At 40.6% G+C, this 24,345-nt stretch overlaps 2 protein-coding genes across 5 annotated transcripts in view; one reads left to right on the top strand and one right to left on the bottom strand.

Annotated features, from left to right (window-relative positions):
- Nucleotides 1–477: 477 nt before the first annotated feature.
- On the bottom strand, nucleotides 478–12,172 carry RB195_006328 (uncharacterized protein; the record flags this gene model as incomplete). Of its 3 annotated transcripts, none has more annotated exons than XM_064179359.1 (22): nucleotides 478–528; nucleotides 599–703; nucleotides 756–875; nucleotides 2,047–2,095; nucleotides 2,198–2,287; nucleotides 2,348–3,037; nucleotides 3,716–3,762; nucleotides 3,922–4,038; nucleotides 4,146–4,367; nucleotides 4,457–4,600; nucleotides 5,091–5,234; nucleotides 6,233–6,316; nucleotides 7,110–7,276; nucleotides 7,336–7,462; nucleotides 8,462–8,590; nucleotides 9,544–9,603; nucleotides 9,679–9,748; nucleotides 9,809–9,945; nucleotides 10,960–11,053; nucleotides 11,117–11,217; nucleotides 11,272–11,358; nucleotides 12,164–12,172. In XM_064179359.1, the coding sequence occupies 22 exons, from the start codon at nucleotides 12,170–12,172 to the stop codon at nucleotides 478–480; spliced, it is 2,844 nt and encodes a 947-aa protein (XP_064036317.1). The 3 variants fall into 3 exon arrangements, with proteins under 3 accessions (XP_064036317.1, XP_064036318.1, XP_064036319.1); XM_064179358.1 differs by having other exon boundaries at nucleotides 11,120–11,217; XM_064179357.1 differs by lacking the exon at nucleotides 12,164–12,172 and having other exon boundaries at nucleotides 11,120–11,217; nucleotides 11,272–11,337.
- Nucleotides 12,173–17,154: 4,982 nt separating this feature from the next.
- The window catches only part of RB195_006327 (uncharacterized protein), a gene marked incomplete at both ends in the record, with an annotated part of 70,499 nt that continues 63,308 nt past the window's right edge, over nucleotides 17,155–24,345 (top strand). Inside the window, one exon of one of the 2 annotated variants that reach the window (XM_064179355.1) lies at nucleotides 17,155–17,232. In XM_064179355.1, coding sequence (XP_064036316.1) covers nucleotides 17,155–17,232 — 78 coding nt within the window. Of the gene's footprint in view, nucleotides 17,233–23,891; nucleotides 23,955–24,345 lie in introns of those variants that run through there. The other variant, XM_064179356.1, reaches the window with a different exon arrangement.

Here is a 24,345-nt window from a genome sequence, read left to right as displayed (position 1 = left end):
TTCTCCGGAAAAACTCCTCTGCAACAGGACTCCGGTTGTAAAAAAAGGACCGTCAGTAAAAAAAGAGTATTATATTCAAATGGACATAAATTCTTCTTGTGAATTTCATTTTATGCTTCCATTTTAGCAGGACCGTCGATTGTTTTATAGCAACAATATTTATTGCACAAATGCACTATGAAATTAACTACTATCAAAATAGAATTGAATTCGAAATGGAATAACGAGAACATTCTCGGAGTGAATCTTGGCTCTGCATACACGGTAATAAAAATCATACTTGGAAACCAGCGGCCTGATCAATAACAGAAAAGAGCAGGACATATATTGCTGCGCTTATTATGTACTGAGCGAAATCCTGTTTGTACACACCGTAGATGCAACCACAATTGAGAAGTTAAAATTTAGCAAACAAAACCAGATATTTGTAAAATGCAATCCTCCAAACCACCAAATAACTGTTCATCTGTTGGAATCTCAGCTTCCATGTCGATTTGGTCCGCTTCCCCCTCTCCACACTAGGAGCTGCTGAAAGCAAGAAATGGAACAAAGCAAATCAAAAACGTGAATAAGATACAGCAGTAGTGAATTAAAATACCATGTCCTTAAAAGGAGCAATCTCAACTTCCGGAAGTCGCTCTCGGATGAGACGAACCCAATCAACACTGTCATCAGGTGGTAGCATGGACATAACGTGACTGAGCTGTAGTTATTTATTGTGACTTGCCATTAAATTAGCTGAAAACCGAACATACGCAACGGAATCCCAGATCCTTCACATTTCGATGCAGGAAAGTGAAATCACGAATTATCCGCAAGCGGGCTTCCTGATCAGCAGTGAGAGGTTGTGTCTCTGTGTTTGAATAGTTTTCACCCTGCGAAGGAAAATTTAAGGGGTAAAGAATCGGAAATCGGAAAGAAGCTGTCAAAAATCAGAGGACTATCATAAATGTTTGGTATTAGACTATAATGCACAAGTTTCTAGTCCACCTTGATTTTCATCGATTTCGAAATTATACAGCGTGTAGATTTTTTATCCAATTTCCTCACACAAAGAGGATCATCAAAAATACGAATGTGAAGACGAATTCAATTCAAAATTAAATTAATGCTCTAAGATGATGAATTTAACCAATCAGGGACGGATTGAGTGCTGAAAGTCGAATCAGACTTTTTATACTAGAAGTTGAAAGCAAATTAACAGGAAGTTATTAAGTGACTTAGCCAGAAGGATTATTTAATTTAGAAAAAACCGTCACTAGGAGGAAATTCTTCTTCTGACTCTCAAACCAAAAGCCAACGCCGGTACTATGACAAGCCTTCACTTTGAGTTCTTTTTTTTCTTTTGTAAACCTACCGAGTGAATTTTAAAGGGAGTCGTAAACAAGCGTAAATGACAAATTTTCACAAGAAGCTTACATCAAGACAACACCTATGGAATTGAAATTGTGCTCTTTAAAAAACTCAGAAAGCGCTTCGAAACGCACTGTTTAGTGGTTGAAGCAAGTTAGACAAGTTGAATCAAATTTCAATATTACGGGAATTTAAGCGTACAAATAAACTTTGGGAATTCCGACCCAAAATCGCTCTGAAAGAAAAGGCTTTATGAGAAATATTTTGCCTTCCGAATGAAGTTCTCGAAAATATCGTTGTAAATCACCGAGAAAAGGTCATTTACCTCAAAGTAGGGTCAGAACGAAATGAAGCATGGTGCAACTGTGTGAGCGGTTGCGCTCGAAGCGGTGCGGTGGAGCGTAGCGATTAGGATCGAGGGGGACCCATGCTAGCACCTCCCAACGTTGTAGTTTGCGATGGTCCCAACTTCGATCAAAACCGCTACCTCTATCGCGCATGAAGCACGCTTGCGGTACCCGCTTACGCAACTGCGCCGTACTTCATGTCGTTTTTACCCTACATAATGACGAAAGCTGATAATCAAAAAAAATGTGTCATCAAAAAGTACGGATGAACAGATATGGAGTCTTAGGAGTGCGTTGTATTTAAATTCATCATACTGATGAATATCGAAAGATCAACAAAATAGACCTGGTCAAGTCCACTGCCGACGGTGGAGCTTCGGATGCTTTGACGAGACCTTCAAAGTTGCAGTAGTATAGTGAATGTGGAAAACAGACTTTAACAGAATAACAAAAGTTAACAGAAATTACGAATGTAAATATAGCAAATATTTTCATACACAGCGCGGAAGCTGTCTAGAGGATCACGTCCTGCTCTTGCGAAGGGTGCTGTAGATTGGCTAACGCTACGAGAATTCGACGGATCCACTCTCAAAGGCATAAAATAGACAGTCTTTTATTAAAATTGAAATATTCTATGATAGACTTACACCCCTTGAGGATGATGCGATCCAATGTTGGCGTTGCGGCAAAAGCTTTCACTCCTTTGGGCACGCTCGGAGCGCATATCCCTGTTGTAGCTGTGTTCCTCATCATCACGTGAATGTGGGAAGTTCCGTTTAACGTCGTTCTTGTCAGGGCATTGATGTGAATAGTCAAGTCTCTCCTTATATTCTGGTGCAGCGTCACGGCGACAACTTTCATCTACTGCTCTGAATAAGTTTCCACGAGGATTTGGGTTCTGATCCTTACGATAGCCCATATCGACAGAACCGGAAGAGCTAGACGGAGTACCGCTCTTCCTTTCGTTAAAATCATCTTTTTCGGGGTGACGTGGTAGTTCATTACGTTTCCCATAGTCATCCTGAACTCCAGAAAGCACGTTTTTATTAAGTAACGAATGTTGAGAGTTGTCGCAACTGCTTCGAGAATACGCCACAGCTCCAGCATCCACCGAAACAGTAGGTGATGCCTGAGCATTTCTCATCGCAAGTGAACTATTTCGAGAGCGAACGCAATTTTCTGCGAGTGGACGAGAAAACACAGACTTTGTGAAGGAAGAACCATCACGCTGATTCTGCACTGTAGCAGACTCGTCTGGAATGCAGCGAGGATCGGCACCGCAATGCCGCAGATTGGGAGCAGCGGAAAAGTTCCTTCTATCGGTGTCGTGGACAGAGCTAAAGAAAACGTATAAAAAATAGTGTTTCACAAAAATGGGTTCTGTGCTAACATAAACTGACAAAAGATATGCGGTAAACTATGGTCCACCACCAGACACTCATAATCAGGGCCCAATGTATTCAAATGGATGAGTAGTATAGTGCGCTTCCGATTACAGCAATACAGAAGCGAAAGGAGGCGCAAATGAAAGAGAGGAAGAGCGAGCAATGGGGCACACAGATCGCGCTGGTCCGACTGAACACACTCGGCGCCGACTACAGATGCCCCCTATCACGCAAAGTTATGTGTTGTTTCCATTAGCTGGTCATCAAAACACGAGATCTATATAGACAAATATGATTTAAACATAAGCAGCTATGTTAAAAAATAGTAGTTCAGCATGTGGAAACCTCCAATGATATAGATGAAGGAAATGAATAATTATCGTGTTTTCAAGAACGAACTCCTATTGAAAGATATGAATGTGAGGAAATCCAGCAGAAACGAACAGGACTAAGCAGCGATAAGGTGGCAAAGATGATCACAAGCGTTACCGGAACTGTAACTTTCCTACGGAAGAACAATGCACAATGCTTGAGATGCCTATATTTACAACTTTCAAATATATAACTAGATGAAAAATGCACTCATGAGTTTTTGATTGCTGCTTAAGTTTGCATAATATCTTGACAAACCTTGCACTCTCATATAGCGATTGATTAAGTGCTCCACGGCCGAGTTCCTGAAGCAACAGTGAAAAAGGTATATGAAATCACTGGCAGATAAAATATCTTCCAAAAAAACCTGCACAAACAAATAGCAGTGGACGTGGTCACGGTGATGACAATCCACCATCATGGAATTTTCCTAGTAGAACAATTAGAGTAAAGAAATTTGCCACCTGCCGACTTTGTTCATCTCCTCTTCGCTCATACAAATCTCTCCTCGGCGTTTGCATTTCAGTCTCAATTGCCGGACTGTTTCGTTCCTGGGCCACTTTTCTGACCTCGGAATCTCTCTTAAAATCATAATACTAGCATCAAATTCCATCGTAAATTCAAAGAAAAAATGTGACGACTACAAAAATGAACTATGAAGTATGTCACTTTCAATTAGAAAACATACTTTACTAGAATTCGTTCTGCTTTTACAGGAAGCAAAAGCCGACAGATGTCGTGGCAACGACTGAGGACGTTCTATCGACTCAGCTTGAGTTTTTATTCCTCTCGTAGCAGACGGTAAGTGTTTTTGCTGTTTTCCTGTATTTTTGTTCTGTGTTGGCATCTCATCTTCACCGATCTCCCAAGGATTACGAAAGGGTTCTACATAGTCCTTCGCATGTTCTGGCTGAAGCTCAGATTGAAATACGCTATTGAACGATTCATAAGAATGTGAAGGTTAAAGTAAAAGTAATGAAAAGTTGATTATGCACTTACCTGAGTCTCGCCAGCGTAGTATGGCTTCGCAGGGAAGGATCTAAGGGGTGATCTCCTCGGGGGAAGTTCACGTTTCAACCCATCATATTTGTTTTGCTCAGAACCAGTAGTTGTCGCATTTTTTTCAGGAATTTTGGTCGGCATCTTGAAGAAAAGCGCAACACATTTGAATAAAAGCACAGAAAGAAGTAGATGATGTCGTGCTTGATACCGATAGCATTGAAAAGATTTCTTAACCGTGATTTTTCATCCACTCAAAAACCCTCTTCTATTCCGAAGTAAAGAGTGTCATGCAGAAATTTGAACTTTCACCTGCTTCTAGCACTAGAAACTATTACTACCAAGTTTCACAGGGAAGTTTCAATCAGCTTCTAGTTATTAATATGCGCCAAAATTACTGATGCACATGTAGTACATCGTTTAACTAGCAGGAAACAAGCAGACTTTGGCCTCAAATACTCAAAGACTAAGGCGAGGTGCCAACGACCGGACAGAACCAATTTTGATGAGCAATCAGCAGATCGCAGCAATCATATGTAAATAAATATTCATCTAGAATGCATTGAAAGACCCTTGACTTGACGATTATTTGGCAGATAAGACAAACAGGATGATGCAATAGGAATACGCTTACACTGTTGTCGTGTTCTTCGTCGTCAGTGTACACCCCTTCCAGACTCATCGACTCTTCTGACTCAGGTTCGGAAGCAGAAAGGTTTATAATGTCTCCAGAAGTAGGAATGTATTGCGGTTCATTCATATCAAAAATTCGTTGTTGCTGAAAAAAAGAAAGCCCTAAGATCTATCAAATGTATTAAAACAATGCTATTTCACAAAGAAAAAAAAACAGAAGAAAAAACAGTTGAAGGAGAGGAAAGAAAGACCGAATTCTCTCGTCACTCTGTTGGTACTCATTAAAAAGAACGTCTGAAAAAGGTGTAGTTAGTAAATATCCAGGAAGTGTTTGCGTGAGCAGAATTAGGGCAAGCTGATGAAAACCAAACGAGCACGACCTTTTCTGTATTAGATAATCTTAATTGATGATCGAAAATGCGGAAGAGGTTTTCAAGAGGTTCATGTTCCACCCGCTGTCCAAAATCAACTTCATTCTTGACGAAACTGGCTGTAATAGGTCATATCTGCGGTGTTCGCACTTTGCACTGTCACTGTACCTATTTAAAAGTCGAAAATGAAAGAGTAGTGCAAAATGAACAAGCAAGGATAATCATTCTAGTTTTGCAATCGATTTGCAAACATCTAAACCGAGTACGAAAATTTTGGAAGAATGAGCATAGTCAACCTTACGAACATCTGATGAAAACACCCATACCTAGAATGAAGCATCCTCAGATTTATTACTTCTTTTTACTTCTTTAGAAAAAAAGTAAAAGGACTGTTAGCAAATCTTGTGGTTGATGTTACTGTTTTAGGTATTGTCCGCTAACTTCAACAACATAAGGCACTTCGACATTAACCATAGAAGTGAATGAACACTAGTCGATATCTGCACGAAAATAAATGACATCATCATATGAAAGCAGCTTTGGAAACCATAGAAGAAAAATGTAATCTGCAAAAGAACTAGCAACCAGCAGCTCACAGCATGAAATTCCAATCGTTCAATCAGCGAGAGCAATCTGTATCCATAGGGCACGGCTGACAGTGGAATAGAGCGAAACACTATGTGGTCATATTACCGATAACATTTACTTCTAATGGTTTGTCTATTCGGAAAGGAAGCAGTAAGACGAGTAACGTATGTGAAGAAACGCCCACCTCTTTGTTTCCAACGCTAGAGTCGAATGGAATTTCTTGGCGAGTAAGCGAGGCAAAAGGAGAAGATACAACATCGGGAAGGACCTGTAAAGATAAAATGATGCCGATGGCTCTTTATACTGAAGCGAACAAAAACTACACAGAAAAAATGTATCAGAAATGCGAATGAAAAATGAAATGTATCCTTCTAGTAATGTACTGTCAATATTTCAGAAAAAAAATCTTGCAATCACTATTCTACAGACTATTACTAATTCTTCAAAACGGAGAAGTGAACGAAGATATCAGTGAAAAAATCTTCCCGTGTGTAGATATTCTAGATTTGGAAAAAGTGAAATAATTCGGGTACTTAGTGACGCACCCTTCACATAGATGAACAGAAAACTATCACCTAACGTTAGCGCCACAATGTTACAACAAATTGTTCTCATTGAAAAAATTCTCTGCATCGGATATGAACACCAAAACAAAGTTTCCAGTGTCATTCGCACAAAAAGTCTACAAAGAAATAGTAAATCACGAAGTTGGAATAGAATCTTCGGTAAGAATAGAATTCATTCAAACAGCAGCTATTTGCTTGCTAGCCCGAAAGGTCAGAGGCAAATAAAAAGAAAGGGAAACATTCAGCTAGCACATGGTGCGTAGGTGCGACAGGGAGAAGCCGAACCCTCCTCAGGTGAAAGGGTGTCATGGGGCGTAGCTCAGGTGGTGAGGATTCTCTCGACCAAAACTGAATGGGGTCATTTCGCCAACCCTCAAAAGTGAAGGGGCTCAGAGCACTGGCTCCGACAATCGCATCTACGTCATGGCGTACATAGTTTTTGTAGTAAAATGATTGCAAAGATGTGTTATGAGTAAACGAATGAAAAATCCTTACATTCGAACCTTTACGTTGTCGCAAAGGGATTACATCTGCTGGTTTGTTAGTCATTTCTCGATTTTGTAGTCCCCTCTCACTTTTGCTACTAGTTCTTTCCTTTCTCATTTCATGACGCGCGTGAATTGCATCAGCAGATTTTTCCAACTCTTCATCATCGTACAATCCTATAAATGTGCTATTCCTCATACATAAAAATCAAAACAGAAAACAAAGGAAGTCGCACTTATGTCATCTTTGAATCCAACACAGAGCTTTCCCGTATCCTCTTCTGTTTCCCAATATATCTTGTGAAATACGGGTAAAGACAACGCTTTCGTGATCGTGCTGCGATTTGTCCAAATTTTGACCATCTACAACGAACGTTAAATCACACCCCCACGTACAAAAAAATTACACTATAAGTTAAGGCACAATCATCACACCCATTTGCATGCAGGACGTTTTCACAGAAACAGAACTACGAGGAACTTTAATAACGCCAGTAAATGGATAACACCCTCAGATACCGAAAATCCAATTGGAAAAGAAGCTGGAAGGGAGAATGAGCCAAGTTCTTAATCGTTTCACCCGAATGAATTGAACGAAATGCCGAAAAATGTGTCACATTCTGAAGTGTATTGTTTTACCACATTTTAAACCGCAACATCGACGCATGACCCGAATTCACGAATCCTAACAGCGTGCTCAAATTAGCCTATTCCAAAAAAGTTGTTGCCAGAGTATTTAGAACATGTCATGAGAAGGAGTGGTGTTTTCAGTACAGAGGGAACCCGATTTCAATGATGATTCCATTTATCGAGATCGCTATTCCCGTCGAACCTTTCAAGTGGTTAACTGTAAAGGCATCACTTTGCGAATCTGGGGTGGTATGGGTTTCCGATGGCCAAAGACTATACGGGGCCATAGATTGCAGAAACGGGTGGGAACTCGTTCATTTCTTCCTAATCGCTGTAAACGTCCGGAAGATGCTGCGTGCGCACAAGGGTGGAGCGCTCCCATAGAAATTCGAAGAACTCGTCGTAGAAAACAGCGTCCCGGAAATGCTCGAATTTCTATTGGAGCGCGCTACCCTTATGCATGCGCCGCATCTTCCGGCCTTTTTTACGGCGATTAGAAAGAAATGAGTGAGATTCCACCTGTTTCTGAAATCTACGATCCCGTATAGTCTTTGGCCATCGGAAATCCATACCTCCCCAGATTCGTGGGGTGATACCCTTAGGTGTGATGGCATCTAAAGCATGTTATCATGCTGACTAAAACAAAGAATAGCGAACTTTCAAGCAATTAACACGAAATGGAGTGCGCAGTATTTCACTCAAAACACTCTGAAGAAAGAGAAATCCACTCACATCGCCGTTCAAACTGGAATACCTAAACTCCAACCCATATTTCCTCTTGTAAAACTCCATCAATTCCTTGTCTTCGCTGTCCTCGTTGAACATCTCTTGATATCTTCTTTGAACTGACTGCCAATCAACCTTAGAGAAACGTCAGTGAAGAAAAAATGAGATTCCAAAGTAAAATGACGTTTTAAGAAATCTAAGAAGTACTTTGATAAATGTTGGCTGATTTACGAACGAGAGGAGAGCTAACGTTCTAAGGGCAAAGAACACATGTTTTCTCTCTTCAGACACCTATAGCATTGGTGCGATATCACCGAAATCATTTATTTTAATGTAAATGATGTATGATTTCTTCGAGATTTCTTTCAAACACATCTACCGTATTATAATCTTTCTCTACAAAATCTTGCTTAGTATAAAAATACAGGAGCCAACCAATGGATTAGAAAAATGAGATATGTCTAGATCATAGGGCCATGCTACTGACTAGAACAATCGTTACTGGTGTGGAGATGGTGGTTGGAATCGAGGCGCACCATCGCGAGCCGAAGCAGGGAATTGTGTCAGCAAAGGTCCCCGCTGGATTCTAACCGCTTCCCTTCGCCGCACCACTTCGAGTGCAGCCTCTTACGTAACTACACAGTGCTTCATGTCGTCTTGACTCTACTAAATGTAAATTAACTTATACAGCCATAAGAATCCATTTTAAACTTTTTAAATTTAGTACTGTGACAGAAGACATGACTGTACTACTTGATGGGAAAGGTTTGAGTATAAGTACGCACTCCAGCTGCTCATTTTCATTCGCTACTTTATGGTCTTAGCAAAAAGAATAAGTCATCCAGAGTCAGATAGAAGAGGATCTTTATGTCAAAACAGCAACAGAAATCCCTAGAAAGCCACTTTATGAGAAGTAAATTGTTTTAAAAAGTTCCCTTAGCTTTTGATCTCAAACTACGTCCACACGAGTGTTAGTTGTTGTTGTTTCGCTCAAATTTCACATCGGCATAAAGTTGAGAGAAACAGTATGATACAAGTAAGAGAAAAATGAAGTTGGTACCAGTTTACCCGGAAATGATAAAACTAACCAAACGGCGTTTTTGACATCTCACTTCCCTTTCTATAAGTTCTAGAAGGAAATTGCATGCCTGAAAGAATAAAGGAGAAAGACTAAATACTAAGAGTACATTACTTATCTGAATACATTGAGGAAAGTAACTGACAACTTTTGCTCGGTACACCGCCTCTGGAGTGTTACATTCTGCTTCCTTCTTAGAATCATGTTCCCATTCTCTGGAAACGGCTACTGACACAACATATGTATTGATGAAAGAGGGCTGATAGGAGACGTACCTACGACGCAAGCACTGACCACCTCTGAGTATTCTATGGTACAATGGCTTGATGCATTCCGGAGGAATAGGCCTGAATTTGGCTCTGCCATCCATTTCAACAACTGTGGCAAAAAGAGGAAGTTGAAAGACACGCTCCTGAAAACAGGTCCTTAACACTTCATCTGACAAAGATGAGTCGTTGTAGTTAAAATTTATAATATTAACTAATGTTAAGAAGTAAATCCCAAACTGCACCCATTGCCTGAGGTGGATTTGGGGTGGATTATTTTAGGTATCCCAAAAAATAAAGAAAAACGTTTTCTTCAGAGATTGCCTAAGAGGTCAACTGAAATGAGAATGAGGATAAGGTACTTATCTACAACCGGAAAGCAACTGTGTATAATAGGTTTGCAGTGAAAGCATAATAATTTATTAATATTGATAATTTAAAAACGTTGGTTAATTGATATGTTGATGTTGATATAAACAACACATTGCTGCGCTCCGTAGCAGTTCATATGATTAAAAGCAGAGGTCAAATGTTGATTTCGGTAACAAAATAGGTCTAGCTGGAGTCCCCTTCAGGCCCTTGAATAGCGGGAAAATGTAGTTGGTGGCAGGGGGCACTAAATCGCGCTGTTATTTCCTTTGCTTTTCTTTAGCCTACATTTCGTAGATCATCTAGAACTAATGCTAAGGTTTAGGAGGCCGACTAACTTAGTTATTCACTTACAGAAATAAGAGTGCAGTTGAGTGCTCCTCTCCTCCACAACCACACTTAACATTCGAATTCGAATAGCATCTTGTGACAGAGTAGATGACAGTAAATGTAAGTAAGTGGGAACTAGTAACTTTTACTGAGCATGGAGAACAGTTACGATGTACAAAAGTTGAAATGCAGAAATCAGCACATCTACCCAGCAGTTTGAAAAATTGAAAATCAGAAAATTTCAGAAGTAGTGCTTTAAAGACTTTTTTTGAAGAGCAAGTCAGTTCTTGTTGCAATAAAAGCCGGAACGTTTTGATTTATAAGCTGAAGTGGTACATATAGATCTATAACGAACTCTGGGACTCTCACTGAGGAAATCCTAACAGTATTTGACATTTCACACTACCTACATACACTTATGTTTATAACTAACTAATTTGGAGAAAGAAGCGCAATCATACCAAGTTCTTACTGATTCTATTCATCTCCACTCTGTCCTCATTTGTTGCTACCCTGCCGACAGTATAGAAGTTCAGGTAATTGCGTGAAACATCACTAAAATATAAAGGTAGTTAGACAAAATTGACCACAAACAACTAAACGAAGGATAGCAGCCACCACATATTCGCATTGACAGTTTCTGCAGACACAGTTTCGTCGTCTCTTATCTGTTTAGGACAACACAACATTGAGCAGAGCAGGTGCATTTTAAGTTGTTCCTGAAAATTAATTTGTGCTCCTCGATTTAACACAAATGAGAATAATTCACTCACTTTATCCCCTCGATCACATTTGAAACGCGGGATATTCAAGGCAGCGAGGTACGCATCAGTTAGCATTACTGATGAAGAAGTTGGACACTTAAATATCTTCATTCAAATATACATATATGTATATATATGTATACATATGTTTATATGTATGTATGTGCACATATATGCACTTCTGTGCACGTGGTGAATCGGTAACTGATCACGTACGAACCCGAAACCCGTAATGTTTCTATGGTGAAAAGTGCAGATCTATGAAATCTGCAAACCCAAAATTCGGAAGTTGGCCTATCTTCGGGCGAAAAGTTAAACGATAAAGTGTGTGGCGTTAACCAATCCGCTTGAGATGCGCCCCCACGTTCACTTCAATTCAGAATCGTTTGAGGTTCACGAACGTGCAGCTGGCCTATACAATGACTTGCGATGGCTAGCCGATGTGTCAAGTCAGTGTTTTTATCCTCCCAGACAAGTCTGGTACCAATCTGTATGCCGGAGGGATGAATGGCGAGCGCTAGGGCTTAAAAAGGGACGAGAATTCATCCAAGAAACCCACTGCATCCATGAAGACAAATTAGGGTTACGAAGCGGATTCGCAAGAAATCGAACACTCCCACTTGCATACATCATGCGGTTTTCACCTATACAAAAAGACGGGAAAGAGTAGTGAGAGCTAATAAGTAAACCTCCCAGCTCAGGTTAATTGAGAGAAAAATCCTTCCTTCAAATGCTTTTTTTTAAATTCACCCAAAACATAGTTTGCAAGTAAGATTTCTCTTCCAAACTGTGACTGAATTTGAGTGAAAATTACAGCAATCAGAGGTAGCAAAACAGAAAATCAAAAAGGTTAAAACACCAGTTGTAGATAGGAATAACTGAAAACGGCAAAGAAACCCACCGCATCCATGAAGACAAATTAGGGTTACGAAGCGGATTCGCAAGAGATCGAACACTCCCACTGAAAGCCAAAGGATTTCAAAAAGTTTCAAAAATTTCAAAAAGTTAGCAGACTTGAGAGAAAAGCTAATCTTGATTACAAAAATTCAGTACCTCAATTTCAACTACCCGCTTCGCTAAGGCTTTAGCGCTGGAGCACGACAAGAGAAGTCTTGGAGACTTGGGACCTTACAGGCCACGTCTGGTTCGTAACTGATTTTGGGGCGTCAGTCATTGTTGTATCAATTTAAGTCGCATTTTCCTCCTAGAAAAATACAAAATTTTTATGACAATATGATTTCCGGATGTACAATAGCTTAGTGACCACGTTTCGGTAATTGGTGCTGTATGTACGCTAGGAATGTGGGAGCTATTTTTTCTCGAGATTTATCCACACTTGCTTAAGGTTGCTAATTCACTCGACAATCATTAATGTCAATCTTTGAGACCTTATGAAGATGGTACCCAATTACAGCATCCGTGCAATTCGTAGGTTATAGCTCTTTTTTCATCAAAATCTGTTCCAATTCTGAAAGTGATTATTCCACATGTTGCTTTCGAATATATCACATGTTTTGCTCCATCATTTTGTACAGTTACAATGCCTATGTGTCAACAATATCCTTCAGAGTCTGTTCGAATTTTAGCAAAATTTTTCATTCGAGGTGCTAACTACTAGTGTAGTATCTGGTTTGTGCTATAACTACAGAGTAGAGGTCCTTGTTACCAGGTTTGGACGAACTAAGCGCCAGTACGTTACAACACCAAAACCTTTGCAAGATAACTCTAGGATTTCTCATTATCGCCACCTTCATTCAAACCCATCTACTTTGTCTCTGAAGCTGATTATAGGGGGGTAAAATGTAATTGTGGGGAGGGGGTTGATGCCACTCAGTGGCGCCCTTATTTCTGGAAAGAAATAATTAGATCAATCGGGGCCCTAAGGCCTAGTCTTAGGGATCTATGACATGTAAACTAAAGTTACCAAGAGAAAAAAGTAGAGTTAGAGCGTCGGGAAATAAGGGCGCCACTGAGGGCCCCTCTTCTAGTTTCCCCATTACTGGTGGGTATCTGTATGAAGACGTTCAAGTTGATTTTTCTGACAAATATATTTTGTGCACGAAATATAACTGCAAGAGGTAATTCTTCAACATTTCAACAAGTATTTTTCATGTGGTTGAAACAAAAAGGTCTTATTTTCAGCCATCTTCGATGAGTATCAGTCACATGTTGCTGCATTCATCCGATCACTTGTGCAAAACAGCAAAATTATCCAAGCCATCCATTCATGTGGATTCAAATACATTTAAAAGTAGGTTCTCTTCACTTTTTCCTCACCATCATCCGCTATCTTTCCGCTACCCAAGGGATAGCGGAAAGAGGAAAATCTTGAGAACCGTATTTAGGGCACCGCCTTACCGCTGCCTCTTTCCGTCTTACGCCACGCACACACGTCTGCAGCTCTTTGTAGACTTTGGTGGGGAAATAGACTCAGTTCGGAATAGAACGCCTTTTCAATGAATTCAGGAAGGGGGACGAAACCAACCGCTATTCCTCTGTTCAGAGAGATTCCTCCCTACTCGTTTCTATACTTTTTAAATCTGTTACTTGCACGCATGCACTTTTTTGGGGCATCTTCGGAGAAGCCATAATTTCCGGGCCTAGTTTTAGCCTTACGAGCAGAGCTCTCCATTATTCACGTTAAGCTTGGAAGCAGACTGCATCGAGGTATGCACTCTAATGGTCCTGCGTTTTCGGTTTTCCTTCTGGGAACGGAATGTCCTTTCAGAACAAGGATGTCAAAATTGGAAAACAACGGAATGCTGCTGACAGAGATGTCCCTCAGGAGACCCACTTTTCATTTCGAAAGAAGAGCTGTTATTCATTTATGTCGCCAGCAATGGTGTTGACGCAGTTTCATGCTTTCTACCTTCCCGTTTCACTTCGAGAACGCTCTACATTTCGACACCTCGCCATCAGGTTCCAACACAGAACACAATGACAATAAAGAAAGTCTAAATCTTTGCACTCTAGTCTCTAGTCAGGCACATCAAACACCAGCAACTCTAGCACATTTCCGTTACAGATGCCAACCTAATCCTAAGTCATATATTTTATGACGCAGAAAATACAGTTATTGCAATGCTATTTTTTGTGGACATCATTACTAGCTAATTTTAGTTTATAAAATGCCAAAAATGTTTATATCTTGAAATTTCTCAAAGGATGGTATTTTTGGAAGCAGTCAACCACAATGCATTTGAGGCTTCCCAAGGCAAGTACCACAGAACTCGCAAGTCTCGCGTCGTTTTCCCTTTTCTTGTCTGTTTCAAGATACGACACAGTGTCTTTTCTTTCCTTTCCGTAATATCTGAAGTAAAAAAAAGAAGTAGAAAAGTAAAAATGAAGTGCAGAGAACCGCAGAAACGAACGAGTTTTATTTTTCCTCTGGAAGTACAGAGATGAGGTGAACAAGCTTGTCGCCGCTTCGGCCTGTGGATTCAAGGTATATATCTTCAGTGTTGCACGTGCGCGACAACGGATGCGAAGGGCTGAAATCATCTTACTCTCTTTATTGATGTTGTACTGGTGTAGGGATGTGCGGTAGCACGACTCTCCCTCGAGAATGTCACCGTAAATTTTAGACAACCTCCAGGAAATTTTACGGCTACTAGGATTCATTGATGAATAGCAGAAACATCAGTTACGACTGAATCACAGCAGAGTACTTTCGCTAACCCTCGAGCAAGATCTCTCGTGGGAAATATTCTGGATGATTTTGGTTTTATTCATTTCCCTTTATTCATTATGATGGGATCGTAGGCGAATGTAGCGCTGTTGATAGGAGGTTTCACTGCGACTGTGCGGTCGGCGATTCGAAGTTTTCGAGGTTCCAATCGAGGTTTTCATCCTTGGGATCGACAAACTTGGACTTTCTAGGTTGCTAAAAACGCTGTTCTGATAAACACTTGTCTTTGTAAGTTGAGCCGTGCACGAGATTGTTATAATCCTTTATTCTCGGCTAACGTTTCAGAGTTCACCTCCTTCAGAGCCTGAAAGGGTGAAATGGAGCGTGATTAATTCTTCGGGATCCTAAAGTACGATCTTCACTTCCACTTGTAGCTATGAGATCTAACAGTAGACTTGAGGTCTTCTTTGTGGGGCGGATGGACCGTTTGGTCGGATAAATCACGTTCCATGTCACCTTTTTACGCTCTGAAGAAGATGAACTCGCCGGAACGTCAGCCAAGAGTAAAGGATTATAGCAATTTTGTCGACTTAAAAGGAGAAGTACTGAATTATCATCATGTTGAGGTTCATTGAAAGTCGTTCATGGAGATTGTGTTGACATATCGGCTGACCCCCTAATCCATCGCCCATGAACCTCAAACGATTCTGAATTGATGTTAAACACGTTAGCGCATCCGCACTGATACGCCAACAACTTTATCGTTTTATTCATCCCAAATACATCTATTCCAGTCTCTTTCAAAGTTGTCTTCCTGATAATGCACACATTTTTCTGCGGTTCCATCCTATTGTGGCAAACAGTAAAGGAGAAGCCCTGGGAATGTCCTGCTGGATCATTGCGTTCCGCATGAACTCTCCTCTCAGAGGTCTTGAAGTTGGGTCGCTTTCAAGAAATAGCAAGAAATCTTCTGGAGTCATACCAGGAGAGAAGTGGGTTTGACAGATCATAAGAGCTGCTGTCAAACTTTCGCAGCCCACGTGTGCGATCCTTTAGTCGCGAAATATCACGAAGTGACGAAGAAACTCTTGAGAGGAGTTTCTCGTTTCGGCATGTCGAGGTAATACCTGGACGAGGTTCGCTGTTCACAGATGTGTAGTCATCTGCGATGTCGTTATGCCCCTCCTCTAAGTTCTCATTGCATCGTTCTTAAAAGCTTATTGGATTTGTGGATGGTTTCGTGGAAAAACCTCTTCGTTACAATGTATTATGAGATTAAGTTAACAAGTAGAGAAATAAAGACTACTGTAAAAGTCAAACTGACAAGAGGTACGTGATGCACGAGTAAGTACCAACTTCCAAGAGGATCCAACTCACAACATTCTCCCTATTCAATTAGTCTACCATAACGGCTTTTTCAGAGTTTCAAATTGCGTTATGCTGCAAGGACACATCGGAAATAAGCTGGAATTTCAGCGTCACTGTTCGAGTGATGAAGACCGGAATTTCAATTTCACGCCTCATCTTCCCATTATTGTTGCTGCGTCCTTCTTTTGGCATCTATTTGGATGCAATGGAGAAGAGAATTGGGAGCAGAGATTGGACATAAAGCAAAGTCGTAAGACAAGTTGAAGTAAAATGAAAAGGTGAACATTGTTCTGAATGTTAACAGCTAGTATAACACTCCGTCCCATGCGATGTGTCCCACCAACAGTCGCCTCAGACTGTGCGCAACTGGCTGCGACGCTCTTTCAGCTGAACAGAAGAATCAAGCGGGGTAAGAGGTTGTGTCGCAATCGATGCGTTGCGTCCTTTCTGTTGAATTTTGGGCAAAGTTTATGCAGTTATGGTTGACTATAATGAAATGCTACCACTGAAATCAATTGACAACGTTGAACAATAAAATGATGAAGTAATGGATAATGTTTCCGGCAATCACTCACTTTAGAATGCTTCTGACGACTCAATTCGTTTCGTTTGGGATCGCTTCTACCCCCGCCAGTCATTTACACAGACTTCTCTTTCCCAAAGTAATTTGCGGGACCTAGAAGATAGAAGAGTATCAGGTTAGTGTCTGTATCCTCCTTATAACTCTGGTGTCAATTTATCGACGGCGGAGACGTGAGATTCTTTGTTGGCTTCTTGTGACCTCAGAGAAGGTTTCGACTGCGCAGACGTAGCTCTCATCAGCTGCGGCACAGCCGTTCGACTGAAAAATAAAAATACTGATAAAAACTCATATACTTTTCTAAGACGATGCAATCATGGTAGCCGGTGCTGCTGCTCGACCATTCACTACTACTGCGGATGTGCTGTATAGTCCAGGCAAAAATTCGCAGTTGGTCAGTCCGAGTTACTTGCTTTGCAGACCCTGCGGACAGGCAGGGTGCTCGGCGAGACAATCGCTCAAAGGCATCACTCCACGAATCTGAGGTGGTACGGATTTCAGGTGGAGTATTCTTATACGGGGTAGTAGATTATGGAGAGGGGTGTGATTCCGTCCCTTTCTTCCTAATTGCCATAAAAAACGGTCCGGAAGATGCGGCGCGCTCCAATCGAACTCGTCGTAGAAAATACTCCCCCGAGAGCTCGAAGCCGTATCTTCCGGGCCGTTTTTTACGGCAATTAGGAAGACATGGATGGAAACACCCTTCTCCCCATAATCTACGTCCCCGTATACGGATAATCCACCTGAAATTCGTACTACCACAGATTCGTGGGGCGATGCCTTTAACTGCGTTCGGGGCCGGCACTATGATGATAACTTTGCAGTCAGCGTTGGGTGGTTGGGAACAACACCACCTTTTGCTTCGGTTGCGTGATCGCTCATGTGAAGTTACATTAAAAGTCGAAGTTTTCTGATAATATCGTGCCCAGATCACACTGCTTTGCGAATTCTGCTGCGAACTGCAAGAAGAATTTTTGTTTCCATTGAAGGATAATACCGTAAAAGTATTGGGATAAAAGATTGGGATCTCATAAAGCCGGCATACATAATGATAGAGATATTTCCACTTCTATTTTTGTTTATTTTATACTTTATGGCGGAGCGCGCTTCTGTTCCACCTTATTCCCGCGGATTACTCTCTGTAAAATGTTGAGTATATCCTCAATTCCTGAAAAAAGACACTCTTTCAGTGAGTTTGCAGAAATACGCTACTCTCTTAGCAGAGTGAACTGAAAGAGAGGGGATCCGAACCGCTACGTCCCACAACCAGTTTCTTCGATTTATTACAGCATCTCAAAATGAATGGGTATCTGCAGAAAAGTCAAAGGCGGCGAAAAAACTACACTGTTATGCTTGAGAATGGTATGTAGTAAACATATAGCATGCGCACTCAAATCACTGAGGAATGAGGAGGAAGTACGTTGCGGCAGACGCGTCGCGGACCTTCTTAGTCATGAGAAAGAAAGAATGTAGAGGCCGATTTGGAAAAGATGAAATTCATCTACTTTGAAGCGCACAACCACGAGAAGAGCCGGGGCAAATTATGGGCGAAGAAGTGGAATTTTCTGAACTAGAAAACTTTGGATGGAAATACTTACGCCCATTTTCAGATTTTGATCATCTCGCTTTCAAATTTTGATGACAGCTGAAATATTTTCAAGGACAGCGCGCTGGGAAGCTTCCGAACTTGGGCTTTTCTTCAATGAGTAGCTAAACTAGACAGAAATCAGAAGGCAGTTTGTAAGATCGCCGCTCTTTGAAGTTGCTACTTCTAGTCCTGAACAAACATTTGACTTTCCCTACCTTAACTCTTGATTTTGGAACTGTTCTAGTATATCCAGCATTTTCCCATGGTTATTCTTCTTGTACTACTTCAGAAAAGTAGTACAACTAAACTTGAGGACTGGCGCACTTTTATCGATCGTTTCCCGGCCGCTTTTTTTTTACTTCTAAGAACGACAAGAACATTTAATAGCTAAATAGAACGTCACTAGCGGTGGACAAAAAGTGAGCATTAGCCGATTCTTGAATTGCTCCTTTTTAGCCTTAACTACTCATCAGAAAGGGCTTTTTTTTCGGTGGCACTTTTTCGTCCCCTAGTAATACTTATGCTGTTTTCTGTTTCTGGTAGAGAAGTTGTGATTGGCAGGTTAGCCGAAAAGAAGTAATTGAAACGAAGACAGATAGTAGTGCAGAAAAGACACAAAGTATTAGATGTCATGAAGACACTGTTAATAATTTACATGCTGTTCTTCCATTGAGGATTCTGTTTGTTCCTCATCCTCATATAGGAGCACATCAGCTGCTCACAAAGTCGATTGAGAACGATAACAAACGTTCCACCACTTTTTGTCTGAGGAAGAAATTAAGTCCTTTTGTTTAAACAAACCGCACCCTTTATTTCTCAGTCGTTTCTATAACGAGTCGCTTTTTAAAGTTAGACGGAGGAAGATGGCGAAAGGCATAGATAATCAGAAGATTAATTCTTTACAAAGTAAACAATAAGAGTTTGCTCTTCAAAAATTCTGAAAGCGTTTTCTGGAGGTTGTTGCGTCTTTTTTAGGGTAATCCCAAAAAAGCCAGTAGAGAATGGTTGAAGACAAAAGTTCCGTTGTCTCCTGAGAAATTTCCGTTTTTCTTTAACATAGCGTGTCGATGGGAACAATTGCTCATTTCCAAAAGAAGCTGCCAATCTGCCCAGCACTCGTTCATCGAATTCTCTTTGAAAATAGGAAAGAAACGAAGAAAAGTCTAAGCTATCCGTTCTCTCTAGGAACTGCTTCTCATTCATTAGTTACCGCTGCGTCAAGAACAGACGTAGCCCTAATAACCTCCAAAATATACAAAGTTAAGATAATCTCCATTGACGAACGTTACGATGCTTTTTCAGAGGAGATGGTCTGGAACACTCCAAAGAATCTAAGGATTTCTCAAGATTTTTTTTCTCAAATTATCGAATACTTTTTTTTTCAATTTTTTCCATTTTTCGAGAGCACTCTGAGTATCTAGAAATTAGAAATTCTGTGTAATTTTGCAAAGTATAACAGCATAGGAACGAGTAAAAAATTCTCCGAAGCAGACATTGCTCGCTTTATTCTCCCCGTTAACTCTAAATGTGACTGAAACACAGGGGATTGCGTGAAAAGTTCCTCCTATGCATAAGTAAAGAAGCTTCTGTTACGGATTCATTGCAAAAACTGCACACATCCATCTTCTTGCCAAGGACGAAAAAAGAATGGAAATGATTCTTCTACGTCTTGAATCTTGTTGGATTGGAATAACTGATCCCTACATCTCAACATCAGAGTTTAGCCGTTTCGATACTATTCGAAGTTCGAGAGCGATCACAGAATCTCTTTAATTCCTCCACAGCCTCCAGCCAGCTTTGGACCATTCATTCGTACAGAAATTTATCTCTCATTTCGTTCAGCTCTAAAACAAAGACCAGGAGTTGCTTGACTTTTTCCTGAGCACTTGTCTGAGTAGGTTTATTGGTTCTATTGAACCAACTCTAACTAACACCTTGAAATCTATAACAAGTACCAAGAACACCAGCAGGTTTTTCTTGGTACCTGTTATAGATTTCAAGGTGTTAGATAGAGGTTCTGATGGGCCCTTCGTTTCTCTATCAGTCCCTGCGTAAGTGCTACTCAAAGTGCTGAGTGTACTTGCCTTCTGAACACATTTCTATCGACGGCCAACCGCCCAACTACAGTAATGGAAAACATTGTAAATTGGTGATTGCTAGATTTACCAGCTCTTATGCTGTTTTGGCAATCAAAACAATGAAAATTTTACTGTAGTTCAGGACTTGCACAACTTTGCTCGTCTGATGTTTATTGGGCACGTAATACGTGAACTCCTTCTGGGACCTCAAGCTCATCAAACGATCGGAAGCGGAAAATTTAATTGGCTAAGCCTATGTTCATGAGCAATTAATGCGAAAATTGCTTCATATCCAGTCAGCTGGGGTCGGACAGCGGCGTCCGGGCTCGGGCCGACTTCGCGACTCCACAAATGGAGCGCGCGAGCAGTGCTGGAGGCCACGCCTCCTGGCACTGGTCAGGAGGAGGATTAGCGTTGGAGCGCATCGCTGCGGTTACAAGCCGGGTGTCCACGACCTCGCTGTCTTCTCCGGAGTGGATTTACTTCGTGCACATACGACATCACTAGCAGAAGTCATCATTCCTGGTGTTTTCTTTCGTTCCGCAGAATATTTTCAGAATATCGCTTTTAACTCAGTACTTTAGTACATACTAATAATCTTTTTTATCCTTATCCTCTTAGACTTTTATGTGGAACCTTAAGTCGTAATATTATTGAAATCTCCAGTCCTTTCTCGAGGAGTTCATTTGTGCAATTCACGATTCCAGCGCTTTCGACGCTCATACGAAACGGTTTCCACGCTCCGCTCGCTTGTTTCGAGTATTTATCCATTGTTTAGACATAGAATTCATAAAAACATGGTAATACGTCGTTTGGAACGTATTTTCTTTGTGTTAAGAAAATGTGGGTGTCGTTTTATGCTTCAGCGTCGGCGTTCGTTCAAGAAAAAAAAACCGTCTACGTACAATTTTCGATTATGTGCGCAATTATTTCCTGAAATGGCTAATCCTTTTGCCAGTTTCTCTTCGCAACACAAAATCAACTCTGGTGTGTTCCTGGATTGGACTATGTCTAATGTTCTTAATAGCAGTGGTGCTTATCCATTAAATTCTGTAAAGCTTCTTCAAAATGATCCAAGAACCCTTTTAACCGAAAATTCGCTCCTTGTCTTTGTTAAATTCAAAATTAAAGTCTTCCGCTATTCTTGTTTAAGCGACACACTGCATTTGTTTTTGTTGCAGTTTTCAATATCTTCCGATCATTTCCCCATTTCTTATCTCTTTTCTCTTTCTTGAGCAGGTCTCGAACTAGCCTCTCATTTGCGAAAACGAAATATAAACCTCTTCCCTCGCCTCACTTTCATCGTTGATCCTCGTTCCCTTTAGCTCGACTAGGATTTTGTCGACGTGAGAAAAGAACTCATTACCGCGTACGGGCGTGTGTCCAGCCACAGATCAATTCCAACAACATTTGCTTGCATTCGTCTTCCTTACAGCTATTTTTGTCCTCGTTTTTTCTTCTTTTTTTTTGCGCGCATTTTGCTCCTCTTCGATCCACCACTATTTCGGTGAAACATTCATTCGACACCATAAATTATTCGTTCGTACTCGAGTCATAAGAGAAGATGCGACAGGCAGCGACGAATCCTCGTGGAATATGTACTCGAGTAGAAATTTTATTGGTTTAATTCAAAGTAACGGCTGAGTTTTTGGGCTTTTCTTCTTCCGGGATAAAGAGTGTTTTTTAGAGCGAAAATTTCGTGTAAACGCAGAGCTGTGAACAAATGTCGCCTAATAACACCAGCCAAGGGTGGTTTTTCAAGCACGGCACACCGCATTTTTCTCTGGGAAATAATACGAAACTTCCACATAATCGCTGAAGTTCTCCAAAAGAAGTTCCACGAGGAAAAGAATGTGGCAACATCTCTCATTCCAGCTAAGTACCTGCCTTTGATTTAGATGCTATTGATCCAGTACAATTCGTTCTTTCGTCGTTGTTTTTTTTTTAAATTCAAGCGGCTTGAAAATTGTCATTTGTAAGATAAAACCGAGGCGTCCCATGGTTTTCGGGCGCTGCTTCTCGAAACAAGATTACAGCTGTACTTCAGTGAAGTTATAGTTTTCTTGTGGACGTTATTACGTTTTGAAGTGGAACTTATTGCCAATAAATATGCTGCGGTTCACTAAATTAGCGCACCAGGTGGTCATTAAAAGACCCTTCCAACTTCTTATTCTATTTGGAACCTTTTTTTTCTACAAAAATTTTACATCTATGTTATTTATCATTTTTTATTTAAGAAATAAGTGCTAGTGCGGAATATTTCAGCTAGAAAATCGGGAATTTCCTTCGCTCTTAGTTGTTACAATAGTTATAGAGGGAGTTATTTTTATAATAATTTCTGAAGCCGATCTATGTGGTTGGAACATTTGTTAAGTGTATTGATCGCAAAACTTTCTGTGTGTTCAAGAGTAGAATACATATTTTCTACCTACATATCGGGTTGTTTTTAGTTTTGTTGCACTTTTCACTTTTTTAAACAGTTTTCATTATTTTTCCTATGCATATTATACTGCAAAGTCAAATTGCCTTATGATGTCTTAGGTGTGATGAAAAATCGCAGCGAAGAAGTGTTGTACGTGCCTTGAGTTGATCTCTTGAAGCTGCAAACAATTTTTCATGGTTAGGAAAAAATCTGGAACTAAGAAAATACTATGCCCATCAAAAGGGTGAACTCTTTCTCTTTACATGACTGTTCATAGAACTGCGTACATCTGGAAACGTAGAGTGATATATCTTTTTATAAAATCATCCTAGAAAAATCTGGGTGTGAGCTATTTACCACGTATTTCCACACGAGATTATTTGAGGATTCATTATGCGCCGTTTGGTGACGGCTACTACGATTTTGTTTGAGAGCAAACATTATCTCGGGGAATTCCGTGAATGATGAGCACAACGTTAAGTGCACACAGACAGACGTTTTGAAGAACGGAGGATTTGTAACCGAGCGTCGTGCCGCACTAGAACCCAATTAGAGCGCTCAGAGCTGAGCAATTCGATCGCCGGACGGACGGAGAAGGCCTAGAGTCCACTTTCCGACTACACTTACTCAAGCTCCCGTAGCCAATTATTTGATGACTCAACGAGTCCTTTCACAGACAGAGTTCTGGATTTTTTTCCTGATAGCCAGCCGTTGTACTATTAATGTCCGCATACGCGCCACTAATTTCTTTTTTCTTTCTCCGCAGATTTTTCTTCTCGTGCCAGCCTCATTGTTCTACCCACCTCATCTCATGAAGGCTTTTCGAGGACTTGTATTCCTCTGAGAACCAGGATTGCTTCATGTGCAGGATATTATCGTCTTATCGGCGGGAACTCCACATCACTCTGTTTTTCCAGAACTTCCGGGCCGATGGGGCTTTGAGCTGGCGGAAGCTGTAGGCTGACATGGCAGTCGAATTAGCTAGTTTACTATTACTACACTGTATATTTTCTGGAGTTTTCACTGAGGTAATTTCATTTTTATTTGCTTTTTCCTTGATTTTTTTCATTTGGAGCACAAATAGCGACATGGAGATAAACTGCTTTTTACGCACAAGCGGGACTTTGAAGCCTGAAATCTTTATTGTTGATGAGTGAAGGTGCTAGGAAAGTGTGCTTTGAAGTTATTGAATAGTTCCTAGTAGGAATAGGATGTAAATAGGATTATTTGCACAAAGAGAGGGATTGCTGCTAATTATCTGATATTTGCTTTTGGTCTACCGAAAAACTATAGTCATCTCCTTCTTTCGCTGAATATCACTGGTTTTTTTTTTAAGCCAAACTCTGCATTGTTTATTAATGAGAGCTATTTACTGGATCACTTGCACTATTCGGGCATGAAGTGGCTGAGTTTAAATGT

This window comes from Necator americanus, chromosome I (genome assembly GCF_031761385.1).
Source record: "Necator americanus strain Aroian chromosome I, whole genome shotgun sequence".
NCBI classification, from domain to species: domain Eukaryota; kingdom Metazoa; phylum Nematoda; class Chromadorea; order Rhabditida; family Ancylostomatidae; genus Necator; species Necator americanus.
Note: the sequence above shows the minus strand (reverse complement) of the source record. Positions and strands in the feature narration are given on the sequence as shown.